At 41.6% G+C, this 22947-nt stretch overlaps 3 protein-coding genes across 3 annotated transcripts in view; 1 reads left to right on the top strand and 2 right to left on the bottom strand.

Moving 5' to 3' along the window:
- LOC134403005 (cadherin-23-like) overlaps positions 1 to 7744 on the bottom strand; it is a 42182-nt gene extending 34438 nt beyond the window's left edge. The window contains exons 1-4 of the mRNA XM_063133015.1: positions 7695 to 7744; positions 7223 to 7432; positions 5679 to 5786; positions 3739 to 3841 (exon numbers count right to left, since the gene is read on the bottom strand). Of these exons, the coding sequence (XP_062989085.1) occupies positions 3739 to 3841; positions 5679 to 5786; positions 7223 to 7429 (418 nt within the window). The 5' untranslated portion in view covers positions 7430 to 7432; positions 7695 to 7744. The remainder of the gene's footprint in view (positions 1 to 3738; positions 3842 to 5678; positions 5787 to 7222; positions 7433 to 7694) is intronic.
- Positions 1 to 22947, top strand: part of LOC134403006 (prosaposin-like) — a 298719-nt gene that overhangs the window by 82250 nt on the left and 193522 nt on the right. The window lies entirely within an intron of this gene.
- LOC134403181 (cadherin-23-like) overlaps positions 7656 to 22947 on the bottom strand; it is a 68759-nt gene continuing 53467 nt past the window's right edge. The window contains exons 9-12 of the mRNA XM_063133288.1: positions 15877 to 16098; positions 15632 to 15751; positions 11807 to 11987; positions 7656 to 7828 (exon numbers count right to left, since the gene is read on the bottom strand). Of these exons, the coding sequence (XP_062989358.1) occupies positions 7656 to 7828; positions 11807 to 11987; positions 15632 to 15751; positions 15877 to 16098 (696 nt within the window). The remainder of the gene's footprint in view (positions 7829 to 11806; positions 11988 to 15631; positions 15752 to 15876; positions 16099 to 22947) is intronic.

Here is a 22947-nt window from a genome sequence, read left to right as displayed (position 1 = left end):
GAACAAAGTGCGAAGTGAGCGAATAATTTATTTTAATTGAAAGTATTTGGATGAGAAATGAATTGGCTGGGTTTGAAATTTTAATACATCCTCCTAATTATTTATACATTTGCATACATGTATATAAATCAACATATGCAAATGTCATGTGGATTTGTGCCGGGGTTTGGTTAGCTTCTTCCTGAATTCTCCCAACACATTTTCTGTTTTAGCTCCATCTTAGAGCTCCATCACACCTTGGAAGAAATGCTGGCTAATGCTGGCTACCGTCACTTCTCCATGGACACTCAGTTGCTTCCTGTTTTCAAACAGGAAGTAAACAAGGTGCACGAGGGCCATTCAGTCCCTCGTTGTGAACACGCTGCTTCTCCCACACACAGAAGGAGAGAGCAGCAACTTCGGTTAAAAAATTCTTTGTAGTTTTTCTGGTTTTTCTTGTGGCGCAAGAAAGGCCAGAAGGGGCGGAAGGCATGCTAGAGGCAGACGACGTCATGTGAGCTACCTCTGAGGAATCCGTGAGTGCCCAGTAACAAGCGTGCAATAAAACGCTCATCGGATGGAGCTTTCAGTGTGAGATGGGATACAGTAATCTTAGTGTATATAAAACAGCCACATTCCAGTGAAGCTAACGTTAATTCCTTGCTGCAGGCACAAAGCTTCCAGATATACTGACAAAAAGAGTTTGTAAACTGCCTAACATAGGGTGTAAAGAAGAACAGCAGGATAGATGTTTTATAAATAAATTAAAAATTAGTTCGAAGAATTTACATAGAAATCCTGTCATTACCAAAGACGATGTTAGATTAGCGTCATGCACAGATGTGCTGAATCATTAAGGATATGAAGAGATCGAAGCAAGAGTAATCATTGCTACCACTTCCAAAGTTATCTTTATTAAACATAAGAAATTAAATGTATAACCATAATTTATTTTCTATACTGATAATACTTATTTTACTCTAATAATACAACTAATTATTAATGTATCTATTCCACGAAGTTATTTAAGGTTACTGTCTGAGTCTTCTCCATACCAGTTCCTCTTGCTCTATTCAGCAACAAATAGCAGCTTTTCCCTTTCATTGTGTTCAGTTCTTCATAGCAGGGCCCACTAGTCTGTCCCAAGCTATCTGTTGGTCAGCTGAATTGTGCCTGTTTTCAAAGTTCTCTGCATCCTTCGGTGCCTGCTACATCCTTCTTCAGAGATTACTTCTTTCTCCTCTTCTCCAACGGACTTCCTTCTCCAACTGTCTCTCAACTGACCTTTTCCTAAACGGTCCCCCCTCCCTGCTTTCAGCCTGTTCTTCCATTGGTCCCATTACCTCATTGACCTCACCAGGGCATTACAGTAGATAGGCTGCCTGCTAACTTAAGGTGTATAGCTTTCTTACCTGTTCTGTTGTCAATGATGAAGAGATCTGTTGCTGTCCCAAGGAGCTGGTATGTAACCACGGCATTGATACCCTGGTCATTGTCCAAAGCTAGAATTGGCCCATTAAGGACTGTGATGCGAGTTCCTGAATCGAACACAGAGAGCTCAATAACAGGGAAAATATCAATAGACCACTTTCCCTCCTTCCCTCTTCCCTCCACACCCCAGTGACACAATGGTCAACGATGAAGAATGAATGAGGGAAACAGGGTGAGGCCCTATGAGTTATGAAACAATAGCGGAGTGACTGGCACCACCTTGGCAGACTGAATCAAGACGCCCCCTGGGAGAAGCCTTACAGCCCTGCTAAAACAAAATACACATTTTCATCAGGTATATTGAAATGAAAGGACATCTAGTGGGAATTTTGCCTCCTTAGCTGGTCCCTGAACCCACATAACATAAGGGAGTGTGGCAAGCAAGGACACCATGGCTTATTGAAGTATACACATTTCGGAACTAATCAAAAAGTATTTGGAGCTCCAGCTAAAGCCACGTATGATTCCATGCTAAATGGAGAGTACATACATGTGGCTTAATGGATACATTCAAACTTCTTATTTCTGATCCTCTAAATCATGTTTTGGCTCAGGATTGGAAATAATCTATTTCAAGAGTGTTTCCTCCTTCTCCCTTCTCTCACACACTTGATTAAATAGAATATTACCTGATTTTATCAAACCACAGCTGTTATGTCCAAACCAACAAACCATGGTTTCAGAAATCTCTTCAGATCAGTATCACAAACAAGGATTCTCAAACCATAATTTGCAATCCCAGTTCGGAGGGTTCTTTCAAACCACATTCTGCTGGTTTAGATGTACTTAGAAAACTATGGTATAATCAAACCAGGAAGTATTCCATTAAACAGAGTATGTAAGAGGGAAGGGGAGATAGCATATATGCTCCCAATCCTCCTCCAAACAATGGTTTGAAAGATCAAAAATATGAATGCTTTTAATGGACAGTATCCAACAGGGCACAGCACCTCCACTGATTCTGTTGCACCCTGCCGATTCCATTTCACACATGGTACTCACCACTTGTGCAACAGCGATTTAGTGCTTAAGGGAGCAGCCAGAAAAATGGGGCAAGTCAGCTGAGCTTGCATGGGGAGCTCCACCAACCTGTCCTGATTCAGAAATGAGCATTTCTGGGCTTCCTCTAGGAAGTGTTAAATCTCCATTGAGCAAGCAATGGGTCCTTCTTGCGCAACGGAATTGGTGGGAGGGGCCGCTTGCAGAATCAGCAGGGCATAAGACAATCAGCAGGTTGCCTCGCCCTGTTGGATACTACCCACTGTCTTAAAGGAGGAGGAGGGGGGAAAGCTAACATGAATTCTGACATCTACACCTGCCTGGTATCAGCAAATGGGACCAGACACTACTACACCATCATTTTCTTTCATGCTATTTTTATTCAAGCAAGGGAGTTAGAACAAGTCATGCTCTACAACCTTAAAGCTTATCATTGTTTTCATAAAAATCCTAAATTGTTAGTTGCATAAAATCTAATGAAATTATTCTGGCGCTTTTAAAGAGAAAGGCATTTTAGTAGTCACAGAAAACTAAGCAACTATATTAAACAATATAGGAAGTCTTCAATGAAGCTTCCTGTAGTTGAAAACTGTTCCAAAACCCACATATTCTAGACAAACCCTCTCTTTCCCACATTTATGCGCTTTTAAATGAAGAATTTCTCAATTTTATTAAAGGCATCTTCTGTTGTTTGATACAGCAGCTGCTCTAGATTTTCTGTGACTTGTGTAATGTAACTTATTTGAACTCCATTATATCTGGCATATTGACAGCCTCCGTTTCTGTGAGCTGCTCTTTCTAGGCCAGGGCTGGTTTTGCTTGTTCACAGCAATATCAGAGGCTTCTTGACCCACCCCACTTCCCTTCTTTGATCTCTGCTTTTGAAACAGTTCCTGCCTTTCTCAAAAAGTGACTGAGGAGAAAAAACATTTATTTTACTATGTTTTCTTTAATAGATTTATATATTACTGACTATGTTTTAAAATATCTCTAAGTGGTTAATAAAGAGACAAGTGCTTGCCAATTGGCATTTCAGTTGGAGAAAATATAATCACTTTCAGAAACTGAGATGCTCTGAACCAGAACAACATGAAAGGGATTTTCCCTTCCTTTGTAGAGTCTACATTATCGGTCGCACTAGTCCTAATGCAGCACTTTTCTTAAGAAAAAAAAAAGAGAAAATATTTCCATTCAGAATAGGAGAGCTGAGCTGGACAAAGAGATCTTCTGCAAACCCTGAGATCCTAATAAATTGAAGGAAACACCCACCTGGCAGGGAGTTCTCCATTACTTCAGCATGGTAGGAACTCTGAGAGAAGAGGGGATGATTATCATTTTCATCTGCTACTGAAATCACCAGCAAGTCAAAATCCTAAAGTTGTGTGAACATGAAGGAAAAAGGAGAGAATGATTTTACAAATTCTGCATTGCCTTTTGCAAGAGTTCTTCTCACAATAATCACAAAAGAATACATACTGGTCTCCTCATATGTTTCATTTTTGACTTAGATGTACAGCCTGCATGAACCTGTAAGCTTGTGGCTGGTGGTAAAAAAAAAAAAAAATCCCTATGCTACACTGACTTAACCTTGAGCCCAAAGGTAGTTCAAACAGATAAGACACATAACACATCTGAAAAACTGTTGAGACGTGTGCCGCTCTTTAATCTTATGCTGTTTGAACTTGAAACATATAGGCCTGGTTTGTACATCTTGATAAGTCACATTTTTTAAAAAAATTGTGGGTTATCTTGAATGAGGCCATGTGCTTATGCAGGTTGTCTGATCACCCCCCTGGAATGTGGGCACAGATAAACAAATGATGCATCTTCCAGTGTTCATAGTTCACACATAACACAATCCATAGATGTAGGTTTAGCCCTCCCCTTTACAGTGGGAGCAATGGGGCAGCATACACCAGCACGCTGCCTCGTTCAGAATAACCCACAATTTAAAAAATGTTATCATGAAGTGCAAACAGGGTCACATGGTAATGCTATGACTGTACTTTTGATAGATCTCAGAGATCGCAATGAGACACATAATGAGGCCCTGTACTGGGCAAAAGGCGGGATACAAATAAATATAATAATAATAATAATAATAATAATAATAATAATAATAATAATAATAATAACGGGCTTTAGAAGTTAAACTAGCACTGAAAGAGAAGAGGGAGCCAGTACAGACATTGAACAGTGGTGTAACACATCCTCCACAGATGTCTCTGGAGACAAATACTCCATTTACTGTATTATAACAAGCTTAGTATTGCTTGTTACTGAGGCCATAACTAGACGGGGCGATATCCCAGGGCGATGTCCGGGATCGTCCCTGTGCATCCAGATGACGCACAGGGGATCCCAGGAGCAGGGAGGGTTGATCCCTCCCTTTCCTCAGGATATCGGCATAGCCTCCCCCCCCCCCCCCGCTTTTTCCGCAGTCTCGGGATGATCCCAAGACTGCGGAACGTGTGGGCGGGCGTCACAGTTTGTCCCGGCTCCTCAAGGAGCTGTGAACCGTGCATGGGGCGCAGAGCTCCCATCGGGGGTGGGGTGGAGGGAGTGGGAAAAATTGTTCTAAATTTAAAAAAAAAAACACTTACCATTTGTGTACGAGCGCTCCTGTGCTCGTCTCCTTTAAAAATAAAAAACAAAATGGTGGGCGTGACGTTCTCTCCCTCTGAGGTCATCGTGTGCTTTCTGTAAACAGAGGGGGAGATCTCGCGATAACAATATCACGAGATCCTCACCCCTCCGTTGTGAAAGACCTGTAGGTCTAGCTGAGGCCTGAGTTAACAATAGCCTGAGAACGTTAGTTAAAAGAACGACTGTCTCAGAAAATATCCCTCTTATTTTATTTTTAGGCCTACCTGTATTATTATGTAATAGCATTATTTGTGCTACGTATCTCATGTACCAGTAGATCATTACAAGTCTTTATGGTTATTAAGGAAGGCTGAGTGGAAGTGAGTGATAAATGAAGAGCCTTATAATGAAAAGGAAAAGCTGAGCGAAGAGCTGTAGAACTATTACAAATATTCTAACTCTGGCCTTGAAAGCTTTGGTCTGGATTCTCTGACAGGAGACAGCAAAGTTTGGGCTTAAGTCATGTGGCTTTGTTTGTTTGTAAGAGCAGTATTACAGACAATACTTTACATAAACTCAACCCAGCACCAAACTGGGAAAAAGATGGTATTGTGTATAATTACCCGTCTTGCGTTGCGTGCATTTTCTGGATTGTCCTTCACTGTCACCGTCAGCCTATATTCTGACACCCGCTCCCTGTCCAATGGGCGGTTTATGTACACAATGCCAGTCTGGTGATGGAAAAAGACAACAAAAATGGAACGGGGTGTGGGGATCAATGGAATTACATTGTTTTGTTTGCTTCACAATGCCAAATTAACTAAGCAGGTTGAGATTGAGCACTGAGGACCATATTGTATCCCTCAATCAGAAGCCATGTTCTTGGGCTAATCGTTCAGGCAGTGAAACTCTCAGAAGTGAATTAGGTTGAGTGATAGGGGATCTTGCCCATGTCACAAACTGGAAGGTGGCACACAATGATTGCAAATCATGTAATTTATTGACTGATAATTGAAATAATGTTAGATTCGGTCACGTTTTTAATTTTGGATTGTTAGAGCTTCTTTAAATGAGCGATTTATAGTATGCTCGTTATTGGTTACTCACGGATGCTTGTGGGTCCTTTTGATGACACAGTTAACCTCCTGTGTGTCTCCTGCTTCTTTTCTCAGTTTTAGCATCACAAAATAAACCTCAGAAAACCCAACTCTTCTGAGGTTGTGCTATAAAATGCCCACTAAAGGGAGCTGTCCCATTGAAATGTACAGGCCACATGGGTGCTGCTCTCTTTTCCGTGCAAGTGTGCTCGTTTCAAATGCAGAAGAGAACCAGGAAGAGAGCAGCAGTAAGGAAACGTGTTTCCCCCCCATCTGAAGAGACCCTTAGAGCTCCATCCAATGAGCGTTTTATTGCACGCTTGCTACTGGGCACTCATGGATTTTTCACAGGTCCCTCACATGATGTTGCCTGCCTCTCTCGCGCCTTCCGCCCCTTCTGGCCTTCCTTACGTCGCAAGAAAAACCAGAAAAGATCCGGTTGCTGCTCTCTCCTACTGTGTGTGGGAGAAACAGTGTGATTACAACGCCCGACTGGTGTCAAACTGTTTTAAAATGGTTACAATAGTTTTTAACTTATTTTATATTTTTAGCTGCCTTGAGCTCATTGAGCGTCTCTACATTAAGAGAAAAATTCTTCTTCGTCTGGGGTGTTTCTGAGTTGACTACGGCTCCTTTAGACAGCGACCACATGATTTGTAATTGAAAATTTCCCTTCATGGCTATGCTCCATAAAATTAAATGAAACAGCGCCATCTAGGGGCCTGCAATATCCCGCAATAATTTTAAATAGTGCATTATCTCTGATCCTTTTAAAAGTGAGATTACCAGGGGAAGTTACGGGAAACATCCTGGAGGTTGACGGTGCCATGTAAAGGACACACAAACGTCCGTGAGTGGCCAATCATGAGTGTGCAATAAATCGCTCATGTAGAGAAACAAACTGAGAGGAAACATAGAGTATAAATGTTTTTTTAAAAATGTTAAAGAATAATGTGTGCTTAAGTCTGGTCACTGTGACAATGAAGAAAGGCTCATATTTATGCAAGAATGTGTGGGGCAGATGGCCCTATGTGTACCTCTGCAGGTAAAAAAGAAGCTTGCAGACTTACGGTGCCATTAATATAAAAAGCATTCTCAATATTCCCTGCTGTGATGCTGAAGGTTAAAAGAGCATTCCTGCCTCTGTCAGCATCACTGGCAAAAATGCGAGTGACAATGCTGGAGATGGGGGCATGTTCGCTGAGAGTGAGATTCATCGGTAGGTTCAGGATAACAGGGTCATTATCATTAATGTCCAGAACGCGCACTCCCACCATGACCTGAAACACAGAGAGGAGACAGATAAGGGGACTGGGAAACACGCCTGAGATCATTATGGCAAAGAATGTCCACCCGTCGATTCTTCTTAGCCAGCCTCATTCTCCATGCATTCCGCCCTATGGCTTCAGAGACCATAACAACCTACGAACTACGTCAGCCATGTGCAACTTAATTTCCTCACCCCTGTACAATTTACTTCTCCCTCATGGAGGATTCAGAACCTCACCTCTGCAGTTTTGCGCCCGAACCACGAAGACTTACAGTGGAGCTGAGTGGCGGCACCCCTCTGTCCTTGGCAACAATGGTGAGGTTATAGAAAGCAATGTTTTCACGATCAAGCTCAGCATCCTTCCGCACACGCAGCTCCCCTTCTACAGGGGAGATCACAAATTCCCCTGCAAGACAGACACAGGTGTGCTCAAGAGGAACAACATGGGATATGGTTTGAAAGGATGTCTGCCAGCACAAAGCACTTTGGAAATAGTAGGACCCACAAGCTTCATGCTCTCACCCCTCTTTTTCCAGGGGACACACGGTAATGTAGAAAGATGAGAACATACATTGGGAATGGATGGACAAAGTAATGGATTTTAATATGTTTAATGGATTTTAATCTACTGTTATATGTTAAAGTGTCTGTTACTAACAATTGTAGTAGAATTCCTAAGATTGGATTTGTAGTGGAAGCTTCTGGGATGTTGCACAGAAAAGGCCCTCTTGCTTCAAGCTAGAGGAGTGTGAGTCACTGTGGCAACCAAGGACATAATGAAATTATGTCCTGATAAGAGAGACAAGAGTTGCTCTCTCTAGAAACTAACCACCAGAATATATCTTGGAAGAAAGATATAAAGGGGCCCCATGGGGGAATAGTTAGCTGTTTGTATGGTACTATAAATATAGAGAGCTTTGAGGCGGAGTCAGTCTCCCTTCTCTCGTTTTGGATGGGGGTCTCCACTGCAGTGGTGCACCTGACTTGCCATTAAAAGCGCTTTGATGCTTGAGGATGTAACCTGAGTCATGTCGGTGTTTTATCCAACAGAATAAAGAAATCCATGACACCCCTAAATCAAGGGTGCTGGGTTCCATTTTGGAGAAGCTCTTGGGGGCCACATTTCAGTGGTGGGCAAAACCCAGCTTACTTTAGTGTAAAGCTCTTATTGTCAGTATCTAAGTTTTCGGAGAGGCATTTCAACCTTTTACAATAGGGGGGAGGGGAAATGGCGCAAACCACCAGGAAACCACCAAACAACCGGTGATGGGAGGAAGGGAGTATGGCTATCTGGAGAACACCCCAGGGCCAGATTTCACCCCACGGCCCAAAGTTGTGCACCCCAGCCCTAAACGCACTTCTGAAGAGGCATGTGACTGCATGTTGTTGTTTATATGTCTTGTACCAGTATGCTATCAAGCCACAAGATCTCAGCAGGAGAAAAAAGTTGTGGGTGCAATCACACTGCTAGAACCCGTGCTGGTTTCTCTTACAGCAGCATATCATTGCCAGTAGCCCTCCATCACCCCCGCTATTATGAGAGAGGAAAGCCAATTTCTCTTTATCCACTTTCTTCACTCATTCACTGATTCTCAAACTTCTACTGCGTTCTCAAGCCACTTTTTAAAATTAACCGGAAGCCACAAAATGCTTTAGCTTTTCTTTTGTGGGAGGAAAAAACCCTTAACACCATGAAACTGGCTGCAGAAGGCCTCTGGGTTTTGGTAGTGCATACCTGGGTGTGGCAGAGACAAAGCTGAAAATTGTTTGTGCACATGGGCTAAACAAGAACTGAAAATGAAAGACTGAGGCCATAGCTAGACCTAAAGTTAATCCCTGGATCATCCAGGGGTCAAACCTGTTCATCTAGGTGACACACAGGGGATCCAGTGCTCAGGCAGGGGCGAACCCTGGATGATCCCAGGATAAACCTTAGATCTAGCTGTGGCCTGAATATCAACTGTTTATATGAAAACCAAGCCAGTTCAATGACACTTCATTTTCTTTTGTCACCACCTGCACCTTATTTTTTATTTATTCAAATAATATCTTAAATGTCCTTACTGTCAAAATATTCACCTGCCATTCTAAAGCAGCTACAACTCATTCATCTAGCAAATATGCAAATATTTTAAAATCTGGAACAATCTGCATATAAATATAACATTTTTATTTCTTCCTTCCAGAGAGGTGTCTTTGGGTCAAACTCAATGAAATGTGGGAACATACCTACCAATGGTTCATTAAAAAAAAAGCCACAAAGAGGTAGAGGAGCCCAAATGGACAAGGGTTGCAGTACTGGGGAAGGGGTTTGTTTAATGCTTTCTGCACAGTATTTCCCTGATCTAACACCCCCAAACTGCTCTTTGCCCTGTTGGGGAAACACAGATTACACTGCTCAGATGACGCACTAAGCCACAGTGGTTAAGCATTTTGAGCTAAATGTTATGGCTTAGCATGCCATGTGAACCATGGCTTAGTGTGTTGTGTGAACCATCCCTAACCATGGTGGCTACATAACCATGGTTAAAACACACTCACTAACCATTTGCTGCAAAAGGGTTAGCGGCCTAACCATGGCACAGTGTGCTGTCTGAAGAGGCCCATATGGTTTCCCCAGGCAGACAATTTGATTCAGAGGAAAGCAATTTATGTCATGAAATTGGCATGAAGGAAATGTTTCATCCTCCACCGCATTGCAGCCCTAATCATGACAGCTTTTGTTTATAAAAAAAAAAACCAAACCCTTTATGTCCTTCATAAATTATATGAAGGACATCAGGGAATCTGATGTCCTTCATATAATTTAGTTTGGCCTCCAGGGGCTCCAAACAAAGGCATCTTTGGGAAACGTTGCGAGACCTATCTGCTTTGGCTGTCTCTCGGGGTCAGAACGCTAAACAATTTTAGCAATATTTTTATCCAGTTGAATTTTATTGCATTTTAATTGGACTTTTTATTATTTAAAAGTATTATCCCACGTCTTCAGGACAGGGGTGGGGTATAAGTACACATAAATGATAAAATATGAGAGCTTTCAATTGCGGAAATATTGAAAAGCTTTTGACATACTAGAAAGCCTGAGGAAGTTGGCACTGATGTATCATCTCTCAAAAGGCAGGCCTAACCAGTCTACTCACTTGATAATATTTTTTTCCCTTTAGCTTGAAAATAGGTGCCCTGTCTGTATGCTGTACAGCAGTCTTTAATCCCTTCTAGCACACTTTATTTTTCTCTTTGGTTCATGGGATGAACTTGCAAAACCTCAAGTGTCTTATAGTAGGGCAAATACAACACATTTGCAATGTTTCCTCTCATGGCGGATGCTGCTAGTAACAGGATTTCCTGATGTAGACACTCCAGCTTCTCAGAAAGAGGCCCCTGAGATTACGCTTTTGAAATGTCCCATTCACTATCCTAAGACATCTATTTCTGTTTTTTCTCCCACACCCATTCCTTCTCCCTGAAAGCTCATTATATGAAAATAATCTGCTTCTTTATATTTGTATTGTGTGCCTGGCATTGTGATTTCAAAGTGAGTTGCTTGAACTGCATGAGAAAGGTTGATCTAACAGAATCCAACAGAAAATGTGTCCTGATATTTAAACCCACCCTCACCACACCCAAGCAAACCAAAAACCAAAAAAAGCACCTTGAGTCTTTCACAAAGCCTAACTTGATGCAAAATCTGCTTCGAGTAGAAGTGGGGGGAAACCTAGCCCAGTTTTTCTGTCTCAATTTTAAGAGTCTACTGAGAAGCCTACTGAAAAGAACAATTTATTATTATGGTCATTATAATGGAGGACCAAACGTGAGGGAACAGTTCAGGCAACACAAGATAGTCACAGCAATATTATTACTTATTATAACGACTGTGAATCATTTTGATAGCGTTTCTGATGTGAAAAGTGCTTTCTTATTTTTCCTCACAATATGGTGATATGAGGTGCGATAAGTTACAGGTCCATTTTACTGAGGCAGATGGATAGTGACTTGTCCAAGTCCACCCAGAGAATCAATGGTAAAAGAAAAAGGGAAAAAAGGGAATTTGAATAGAGATCACTAGGGTTCAAATGGAGTCCCAAAATGAAGAACTGAAAAAATAACCTTTACTCAGTTTAAAGCTTTTACTTTTGATTTGGACAGAGGAAACTGTCCTTCTATCTCATGTAGGGAAATAGGTTTAGTAAGGATGGCTATTTGCTTAGGGAAGTAAGGGGATGAGGCAGGAATAGAATATTGACCCTTTGCCTTATACTTCTAACCATGGAACAACCGTTCCTTCCCACAGTGTGCACATATGTATATATGATGAATGCATTTTCTAGATGGATGGAGAACTGCAAACACAGACGTTTCAGCCCCTTTCTCTTTTACAACTTACCAAGAGGATCCCCCGCAATGATGTTGTACTCTACTTGTCCACTGGGCCCTGAGTCCCCATCATGGGCCAGGAAAGTCCACACCCTTGGACCTGGCTGTCCTTCTGTGATGTCAAAGGGCCCTTCATAAGAACGGGGGAACGTCGGCTGATTGTCATTGATATCGTTCAAGTTCACTAACACCTGAGATAAATATGAAAAATGCACAAAAGGCTTCTAAAATGCTTAAAGGACAATAGGATTTCAGATCAGTTTCGTGTGTGTCAATTATGGGGTGTCTAAAACACTGAATAAAAGCCATCAACCCTGTTACCAAGAAACTGCAGTCATCGTTCACACAACTGCTAGTATAGTGTTGGTATTTTTATTTATATCATTTATCTCAATATTTTTCTTAGAAGTGTTTTTGTTTGCAGCAATAACCACAAAGCTTCTCAATGTTCTACAAGCAAAAACCAATGACAAACAACTGCAACACTGTCCTTCTCTGACTTAGCAGGATTTTGGATAACCCAGTAAAATGACTAAAATACAAAATTCAATATTCCAGTGCAAATGTGACCGCAGCATGCTGTTATGGGAACTTTACAGCTTGGGTGGACAATTTTCACCCAAATGCAAAAGCTGCCCTCATGACTTATTTAATCTAGTCTGTGCAAAGTCCAAGATAAGCTTCTGCATATACACCCAGACTTTCACCATCGTGCTGCTGTGATAGCAGACTAAAAGCATGAAGTGACATGGGGTTGCAGAAGCCTGCAGTATGGAGTCAAAGAATGCACCACAGAGAGTAAGAAAGCCAAAGACCAATCTCTACCTCCAATGTAATGGCTGCTGCGTTACATTTAACAGCAGTTATGTGGAGGCTCCTTTAAATCCCTCCTTGTGGCTGCAGCTTCAAGTGGAGCAATTGAATGCAATAGGAAGCTGCCCTATATGGAGTCAGACCATTGGTCCGTGTAGTCCAGTACTGTCAACACGGACTGGCAACAGCTCTCCAGAGTTCTTTCCTGTCCTACCTGGAGATGCCGGGGATAGAATTTGTATGCTTATGAATAGGGTGACCATATGAAAAGGAGGACAGGGCTTCTGTATCTTTAACAGTTGTATTGAAAAGGGAATTTCAGCAGGTGTCATTTGTATATATGGAGAACTTAGTGAAATTTCCGCTTCATCACAACAGTTAAAGCTGCAGGTGCCCTGCCCTCTTTTAAATCTGGTCACTCTAGTATAGCTCCTGCACCTTTAACTGTTGTGATGAAGACGGAATTTCATCAGGTTCTCCATATATACAAATGACACCTGTTGAAATTCCCTTTTCTAGGCAACTGTTAAAGATACAGGAGCCCTGCCCTCCTTTTCCTATGGTCACCCTACTTATGAATCAAGATTGATTAGTCCACTCCTAACCTAATGATCAGGGTACATTCACCTTACATCAAGGAAGGTTTCTGTCCAAAACATCTGCATTAGGGAGAGGGGGTGTTTTGAAATGGGGAGGTGCCTCCTTGGCAAATCACAAGGAAACCAGTAGGAAAATCATAAATCAAACCATGGCAAGTGGAAAAGCGGCATTTGGTCATACTCTCCATCCATGAGTTCCAAGAGCATAATTTAGCCATTTTAGCTTTGTTTGTTAACGAAAGAGTGTAATTCAGATGCAAAATTTATGAACGTGTCTTCAGAATGCATTTAATAACATGTATAGTACATATGTGCATGCAATTTCACATATGGTACACATGTGCATGCAATTACACATGTAATACACATTAAAGGAACCCTTATTGTGTGTTTAAGCATAACTAATAATGATTTTAACAAATAATTGTAACAATTATTGCTAATTAATAATAAAATAGATCATAATTAGTGCAGAATCAAAGCGAGTCAACTATGCACTTTTTCAGAGAACCACCAAATGTACACCATTTTTGGATTAACACATAGTCATCATTTTCAGATAACAGGGCATTTAATATTGCACATGTGTGTGCAGCCAGTTGAGCTAGGGCCCCTGTTCAGATGTCATTTTCAGTATGCTACTGAAAGCTTTTGTTTTTGGACATTTGCAGTGCTGTGTTGAAACACCTGCAATTTTCATGAGGAGCCACTGCATATACAGAGCTGTCAGATGGAGTAATTTTAAATATGCATATATTTAAATACGCCATAATGGATAAACCAGTTCTAAGTACATGGGAACAAAAGTAATGAGGCCAGGCAACAATTGCCATGAGTGTATGATCAAGCAGATTCCAAGAAGAAAGGACCTGCCACATGGCCCCAACAGATTAGCTGGGAAAAGGAAGGGGGGAAAGCTTTCAGGAAATTGGGTTATTGACACCCACACACCCACACCCACACAGACACAGCAGACAATCCATACAAAGAGTAGTCTGCACAATTTCTCATACTGCACTGCTTTTCCCTCATCCTTGCCAAATCAAGATATATCATGGGGACAAATTGCACAGAAACATGTTCTTCCCTTGGAATTTCATCCCATTTTGAGAACCACTGACACAGTAGCTATTATTGAATGGCTTTTATTAATGCAGTGGTAATTGTAGAATATATAACAATAAATCTTAGAGCCTTCGGTAGTTCATTGTGATGCCTTTAACAAATCATTTCACAGATAAAATCTCTCAGATAAGAGTCAACTTAGAGGCGGTCATTATAGCAGAAACTGACAATGGAGTGACCAGCAACTCTGTGAGTAGGATTACACTGGATCAGTTTCAGTTGGTGAGTACCAAGGATGTGAACAAGCTGCTTGGATGAGTGAGGAGAACAACTTGCCCTCTCGATACCTGTCCTTCTTGGCTGGTTGCCCAGGGAGGAGATGCAGTTAGACAACAACTACAACATATTATTAACGCATCTCTCAGGGAGGGAAGTTTTCCATCAGGGTTGAAAGAAATGGTGGTATGGCTGCTTCTAAAAAAAGTCGTCCCTTGACCTCTGATACGCCAGCTGCATCCCTTCCTAGAGTTAGAAGTCCTAAAGATGGTAGTGCACACACTGGTAACTTTGAGGCTCGACTTCTGCAATGCGCTGTACATAGGGCTACCTTTGTATCGGAAACTTCAACTAGTTCAAAATATGGCAGCCAGGTTGGTCACCAGTACACCTAGGGACGATCATATTACACCAACTTTAAAATCACTTCACTGGCTGCCAATGAGTTTCCGGGCGAAGTATAAAGTGTTGCTTATTACCTTTAAAGCCCTACATGGTTTGGGTCCAGGTTACCTGCGGGATCGCCTTCCCCTGTACAATGTGCTCCACACACTCAGGTCCTCTGGGAAGAATTTACTCCAGTCAGCCAAAACTAGGTGACAACTGTTACCCAGAGGACCTTCTCTTCTGCTGTTCCCAGACTGTGGAATGGCCTGCCGGAGAAGACTCTTCAACTTAACAGTCTTGCCGAGTTTAAGAAAGCCATAAAGACTGATCTCATCCGGCAGGCCTACACAGATGTTATTTAACATGTCCAATTGTTATTTTAAAATTGTATTAGTTACAATTTTATACGTTTCTAATCGGTTTTAGGCATTTTATGGTGATTTTTGTATTTAATGTTGTTCCCCACCTCAATCCAGAGGGAGAGGCGGGTAAGAAATAAATATTCTATTCTATATTTACTGGGAGAGCAATTCTGTTGTTCGAGGGAGAGCATTAATTTTCTTATCAAATAGTTGTTTTAGAACCTGGAGGGATACAGCTGTAAGGAGCAGCAGTCAACAGTTAGAAGTACTTTTGGAGAGGTGCTTGCTTATCCATAGGTTTCACGCTCTTTCTCAGAAGAGATATGTACATACCGTTGTGGTGGATGTGAGACGGCGGGAAGCAATTGGACACTTGTCTGTGGCAGTGACTATCAGTGTGTAACGGCCATGGCTGATTTCATAGTCCAACTCCTTCACCGTGCGGATTTGTCCCTAAAATAAGAAACCAAAAAATGCTCATTTTCAGAAATGATCGATGACAGTTGCCAATGGAACGTGGGGATGTGGGGCACAGTGTGGTAGTGCAAAGTGAAACAGTGATGTGATCATGTACTAACCGTAGTGCTGTTTATGTGAAAGGTGCCCATGATGTTCCCCTCTGTGATGGCATATGTAACTGTGCCATTTGGACCTTCATCAAAGTCTACTGCATTGATGGTGATAAGGATGGCATTGAGTGTGCCTGGGCCCTCATCCAGTGTGACTTCATATAGCTGCTGCCGGAATACTGGAACATTGTCATTCTCATCCAAGATGGTTACGTACACCGTGGTAGTAGCCTGTGGACAAACACTGATACATTTAGAATCATGCAGGGGGTAAAAGATAACGGGTCCAGACATGAATCATGCATTTAGTCTTCACAAATGAACATATAGCTCAAATATCAGTTAGTTTGTAAGCTCATCAGGGCAGCTTATGTTACTGTGTCATGCTTATGAAGTTAAAACTGATGGATAATAAAAGAATGACACTTAATTTATGAAACAAGACATGTTAGGTGTAAGCCTACTTAGATTTTGTTTAAATATCAGAGTGCTTCTCTGTGATGTTGGTCATATAGGATAACAAAGACATCCAGCTTTAAGGTTTTGCTATAGATAGTTGATGTCTCCCATGAAACATGATCATGGAAGGGATTAATAAAGTCATGTGATCAGGAATATCAAGAAAATAAGCATGATTAGCTGTACTTGACATTTAATTGGCAGTGCCACTGAGAAACACCCTGTATGTAAGGCGATACTATTATTTAAGCTTGAAGTCTCTTCCACCATATGAATACTTTGGTAGAAAGTGGCATAATATATCTTACACTGCCTGCTTTATAGTTCATGAGAAATGCAAGCTACCAGAAATAAGGGACACCATAGAATTGTGGCATTTTGAAGTATGGGCTCTCCCTTATAACCTAAAGAATGTGGCAACAAACATATCATAGGGTTAATTTCCTCATCTTCTCCTACCCGGAGTAACTAGACATCCATAGAAGTTGTGCTACTAGATGTCATCACATTCAACAGGGGCTCCTAACTTTCTGAGTAACATTTTCAAGGGACTGGAGGGGCTGCCATGGGAAGGAGGGTGCAGGGAAGTCAATGTCTGCCAGCGCCATTGATCTAGTGTAAATCTGAATCCAACCTAACCTGTGTTAAGTGACTTGAGGATATGTTGACCAAACATAACAGAAAACAGGATGTCTGTTTCTTAAGGAGGTATTGAAGAAGAACAAAATATTACTGCAACATTTGTGATGTGACAAGACTGAGGGTGACAAAGTTCTCCCTTCTATAGAATTGTTCAAAGCACAGAAGCCCTAACTTCTATTGCTACTTGAAGAAATGATGCAAAGGAACACCAGGCAGACCCTGTTTCTGAGGCCACTGTAGGGACTCCATGGACAAAACACAAAGCTAATCAATATAGGTGAAATGTATGAAGACTCTTGAACAGAACATTGATGAACACATGGAAGACTATTGCACAGGCATCTCCTTCACAGTCTGAAAAACCAAGAGGGAGACCTGCCTGATATTCCATCTGCCCTAGCAGTTAAAGAGTTGTTTGCTTTGCAGAAGAACATTATTTCTTATTTCTGCAGAGGAGAGCACAAACATTCCCCAAGGAAGAAGGCTGAGTGGCAGAGGGACTACACATGATATGGGAAATCTTTGATTCAACGAACAAACTTTTTTTAAAACTTTAAAACAAATGCAGGGGGTTCCAAATTTGATCGGAGCAGTGGTGCTAGCGAAGGGGTGTTTAACTTACAGTGGTTCCCAGTCTAAACACACGTTGTTGTTATTTTCCACTGTGGAGAGTGGGGGTAGGCAATTAGAACAGGGAAAATGTTAAACACCCTCCCCCCAGTTCTGCTGTTCTGATTAAATTCAGTGCACTTATTGAGTACTCTGGCATGATATCATTAAAGGAACATGAGCACTCTTTCAGGTCAGGTATTGGCGACTGTTTCAGATGGTCTGTTCATGGAACCAACCTCCTTCTCTATCAATAGTAATGAGGACAGACTCAACACATCAACATTGGGCTGATTCTCCAAATTGTCTATGGGATTGTTCAAACATCAGGCCACAAAGACCAGTGTAAGTACCAGTGATTCTGCCACTCACTGATTCTGCAACCCTTCCTAGACAAAGTTCTCTGGCAATTGTATAACAACATACTACACGGGCCGAGCAATTGTGTAACATCCTGTGGTTGACATGCTCTCTGGCCACACAAGAGATATGCTTGTTGAGGGTCTCTTGCAAAGTTCTCTGTTCGATTTCATCTCCTTTCCCTTTGTACTCCCCTTTTTGGGTCTTTGTTCTCCTGCTTTCAAAGCTGAAGCAACCTTACCAGGTTGCTTTAATATTGCTTTGTTGGAATCAAAGTACATTTTTAAAACATGGTCAAGATAGCAAAAAGCCAAATACTACACAAACCATTGCAACTTAAGTTGATTGCCACAACCACCACACATAGACACACTTGTGCAGTACCCCTGGGGGACGAGGATTTATTGTGATAGGCCCACATCACTCCTCCTGCCATTTCTACCTGTGGACGGCTCAGCCCACATTTCCCAGCATCTCCTACCTTGGACAGATCAGAAACCAAAGCAGACTGTGTGGGGTGAGGAAGTTGTGCTCACATCAGTTCTTAAGTGCTGGGCAAGAAAAACCAAGTTACTTCCACATTTCATTCCCCCATCCCTGGAAGATAGCAACTAATAGCAAATAACGCCCTTGGGTCAACTGCCTTTCCATTTTACTTGATGGAAACAATCTCACGAATCTTAAACTTTGCATACTTTCATGGAGGGTTAGAAGTAGTGGTACAGCTAGATAATTTTAGTCTTATGGAGGGGCCCCTTTCGATTTTCTTGTGTCAGTTGTCAAGCACAGTTGTCTCTTTGCCCCTCAACTGCCATTCCATGCTTTACAATTGCTTTTAGATTCCTGATATGTTTGAACAACAAAACTGTTGGCAACCCTAATACCATCATCATCATCATCACCACGTGTGCACTTTTGCATTTTAAACATGGGCAGCATATACACTACTGCTTTATAACAGTTTATAACGCTATTGACAACTGCTGGGGCCCAGGACACATTCCATATACCTTTTTCATCTGGCCTCACATGAATCATGGCACCGTAACGACTGCAGGAAGGAAGCAGTTTGCTTCTGCTGCCCTCATCTATTGCTACTGTCTGGGTGGTCATTTGCCTCCCCACGACCTGGGCTATAGGACCCTCGACTTCGGCCCCAAGGTCCAGCCCTAGTTACACTACTGGGTAGAGAGCAGCAAAGACCCAATAAATGATTCACTTTTAGTAACTAATAGGCCTTTTTATTTCAGATATTATGATAGTCATAGAGCCCCCCAAAAACTGTGACACAAATTTTATTGGGCCCATGCCCAGGACCAGTCATACCTATATAGATAAAATAATGTGTGTGCATATTTGTACACTTATGAATCAACGTTGGCTAATCCATTCCTAACCTAATTTTCAGGGTACATTCAGCTTACACCAAGGAAGGTTTCTGTCCAAAACCTCTGCATTGGTGGGGAGGGAAGCATTTTAAAACAAGGGCTGGCCACTCATGAAATCACAGGTAAGCGATGCTGTCAATTCAAGAACTTCAAGAGCATAATTTAGCCATTTTAACTTTGTTTATTAATGAAAGAATGTAATTCAGGGGGATGCACAAATTATGTAATTGTCTAAGTCATGCATGAAATTACATGTATAGTACTTAAGTGCATGTAATTACATGTATAGTATTTATTTTATTTGCCTACTTTATTTAAAAGTATTTCTATATCACCTGTCATGTAAAACATGCCCAGTCAGTGTACAACATTAAAACCATAATATTAAAATATAAATATAGCATAACTAAAGCATAACCAGTGGCCACTGGAAAACGTACAACAAACAAAAATCAAAATAACAGCCATTACGAATCATGAAAAGCTGAGACAAAAAAAGTCTTCAAAATGCAAAAGAATTGCATCAGAGTTGGTGCATGTTTCATTTCTGGGTGGAGGGTTTTCCAGAGAGTGGGCATCACCACAGAAAAAGGTCCTCTTTCTAGCTGTCACCAGAAGGAGATCTCTAGGATGTGGTTCAACCAGGAGGGCCTCTGAGGATGTTCACAGTGGCCACGCAGGTCTATAAGCAAGAATGTGTTCTCTCAGGTATCCCAGTCCCAAGGTGTTTAATACAAAAATCGTAAACTTGGACCAGTAGCAAATTGGCATCCGGTGCATTTCTTTCAACAAAGGTGTCATGTGGCAATGGCTAGATGTATCACACAATCCTCTTGCCACTGCATTCTGCACTAGTTCCTAGATCAGGCATAAGGGCAGCTCCACATATTTATTATTTATTTATTTAGAGTATTTTTATCCCGCACCTCAGCCTTAAAGGCTCCTGGAGCAGCTTACAATAAATCAGTAAAGAAGACAGTCCTCGCCCTCAGGATTACATTCTTTAAAAAAGACAAGAAGCACAAGGAAAAGGGGATGGGGAGGGAAGAGGGGGAAAAGAAAATAACTATGTTAAGCTGCTTTTGGTCCAACTTATCTAACTGCAGTATTGTCTAATCTGATTGACATTTCCAGGCATTTCCTTGCTCTTTCCCATGCCCTATGTGAGATCCTGTAAGTTGATGTGTGTATGTGCATGTCTGAATGTGAAAATGCTTGGCTGCAAAGGATGTGCTCCGCTACAGACCTATGTCTGCTTCCCACATTGTTTCACATTGACTTATGATTCCTCTACACACACATATACACGGCATGCCCCAAGGTCCTCTGTAGCGATACCCACCTTTCTGTCCCTTAAGTATGTCTGGAGTTTGTATGTTTGTTTGTATGTGAGTGTGAAATGTTTGACTGAGTGGGAGTAGCTGGTGATGCGGTGAGAGAAGGGGAGGGAGGAGTATAAATAGGTTGGCTGAGGGGATTGAATTTTTTAGTTTTTGTTTGTTTGGTGGGAGGTTTGGTTTTAGTCTGGGAGTTTTAGTCTAGCTTGTGCTTTGTGAGAGTGTTTGGTGTGAGGGGATAGAATTTTAAGGGACTTGGGATTGTTGTTTCGAATATAAAAATATGCAGGTTTGATCTAAATTGAAATACTAAAGATTTGTTAAATTTCAATAAACTTTACTTTGTGTTCTGTTACCACAAACCACGTGTCAGCTCAGATACATTACCTGCTCTATTACAAAGTGTAAAAACATCTAAAAATACACCTGCTGTTCAGTACCTCAGTAATAGAACCTATTTACCAAAACCCTTTACCTTGTTCCCTCACATATAGGGGAGAGGTTGTGTTGATTTTACCCTTTCCTCAGGCTTTTCAAGAGATAGCGCTTGGCTTGAGAAGGGTGTGCTATGCTGTGCTAGGCAAGGCCTTCTGTATAAGATTGGTGCTGTCGCACCCTCCCACAGCAACTTCCCCACTGCAATATTCTAGCAAGAAATGGTGCAGCTGGGTAATTTTAGACTCTCAGCTTATCTTGTGGGCTGTTTAGAATGCACTGTGTATTGCTTCATTTACTTTCAAATGTGGTAAACCACGGTTGATTAAAGATGTGTATGCTCTCCTAAGCTATATTGCTAGTATATGGAGTTTATCCCTATTTGAAGACTTATAGATTCTTTAAGCATGGGGAGTATCCAAGAGAATTATTAAAATTCTACCTGTGGACGGCTAAAACACTAAAAACTTATTAAAACACTAAAAGGACAAGACCACTCCTGGCTTCCAACTGTGGATAGCTGAAGCATGTTCTGTGTTGATGTTTGGACTGGGCTTTTTCAGTAGAGTGGTAATGAAGATGACATTCAAGCAATTTGGTCTAGTTTTAACAAGTTGTTTGCTGTGCGAGAATAGATTTCTATGAGTTTTTCTACTTTTTTCTTATTATTATATCATATATTATGTAAATATATATTAGAAATTAGGTTTGTATTCTGATCATTATACTGTCACCTTACATTGTCATTTTATATTATATCAAGTATTGAACTTCATATGTTTTTGTTCTTTTTGAAGGGGAGTACTTTTTTTTTTTAAAAAAAAAATGTGGTAAACCAGCCCTCCTGAGTGTGTGGAGTGAACTTCTACCCCAAAGCCTTGCTCTGACAGCATCACTGCTAGAAAGAGGCTGGTGCAGTGAGGGATTGACCTTGGGGCCAAAGTCCAGGGTTTGCACCCATTATTATTATTATTATTATTATTATTATTATTATTATTTATTTATATAGCACCATCAATGTTCATGGTGCTGTACAGAGTAAAACAGTAAATAGCAAGACCCAGAGGTGGAGGAAAGCATATGACCACCCAGAGAGCCGCAGGTGATGAGGACAAACTCCATTTTTTCCTCTTATGATTTAAGTGAGTTTACAAATGTAAACACCTGATTTTTTCAGAGTATTTTTTTTTTGTACTCCAGAGAACAGTTCGTTCTTGTAGTAACATAAAGAATACAGATGCAGTTGCAAAGCATGGACAGGCAATGGGAGGAAGAGAGAAATGATGCGTGTTTCACAACTGAAGTAATACACATAGCCTTCTAAAATTACACACACCGCAATCCTATGCACGTTTAGACCGAAAAAAAGTCCTACAACTCTCAGGATTCCTCAGGTAGTTGTAGGACGTTTTTTCCTGTCTAAACTTGCATAGGATTGCACGTTTAGCTAAACCACTGCTGGGGAAATATTCCCCAACTTGTTGAATCAGGAAGTCTCTGGTAACCGAAAGGCAAAGTGTCTCTGTATCAAACAACTCGCTGCCAGCGACTTACTATTATTTTTTAAGAGTGGGCGGAGGAGGGGAGACGCACACGATGGCCAGGCTAGCCCACTCGCCCCTGTTCCCGGGCAGAGAGCCCCTTCGACTAACTAGTCGCCTCGAAGCTCGCTCTCACACACGGCGCCCGCCTGCTCCTCGCCTCTGGCCTCCTGGGGGTGCTCGCTGCTCGCTCTGCCTGCCTCAGGGCTTGTACGGGAGAAACAGATTTCCGGTGAAATTTTGCAACTCTTTCGGCTGCCTCTGCGTGCCCAGCTCAGGGTACCTCCAGAGACACACTCGGAGAGGCAA

Source organism: Elgaria multicarinata, chromosome 8, assembly GCF_023053635.1.
Source record: "Elgaria multicarinata webbii isolate HBS135686 ecotype San Diego chromosome 8, rElgMul1.1.pri, whole genome shotgun sequence".
NCBI classification, from domain to species: domain Eukaryota; kingdom Metazoa; phylum Chordata; class Lepidosauria; order Squamata; family Anguidae; genus Elgaria; species Elgaria multicarinata.
Note: the sequence above shows the minus strand (reverse complement) of the source record. Positions and strands in the feature narration are given on the sequence as shown.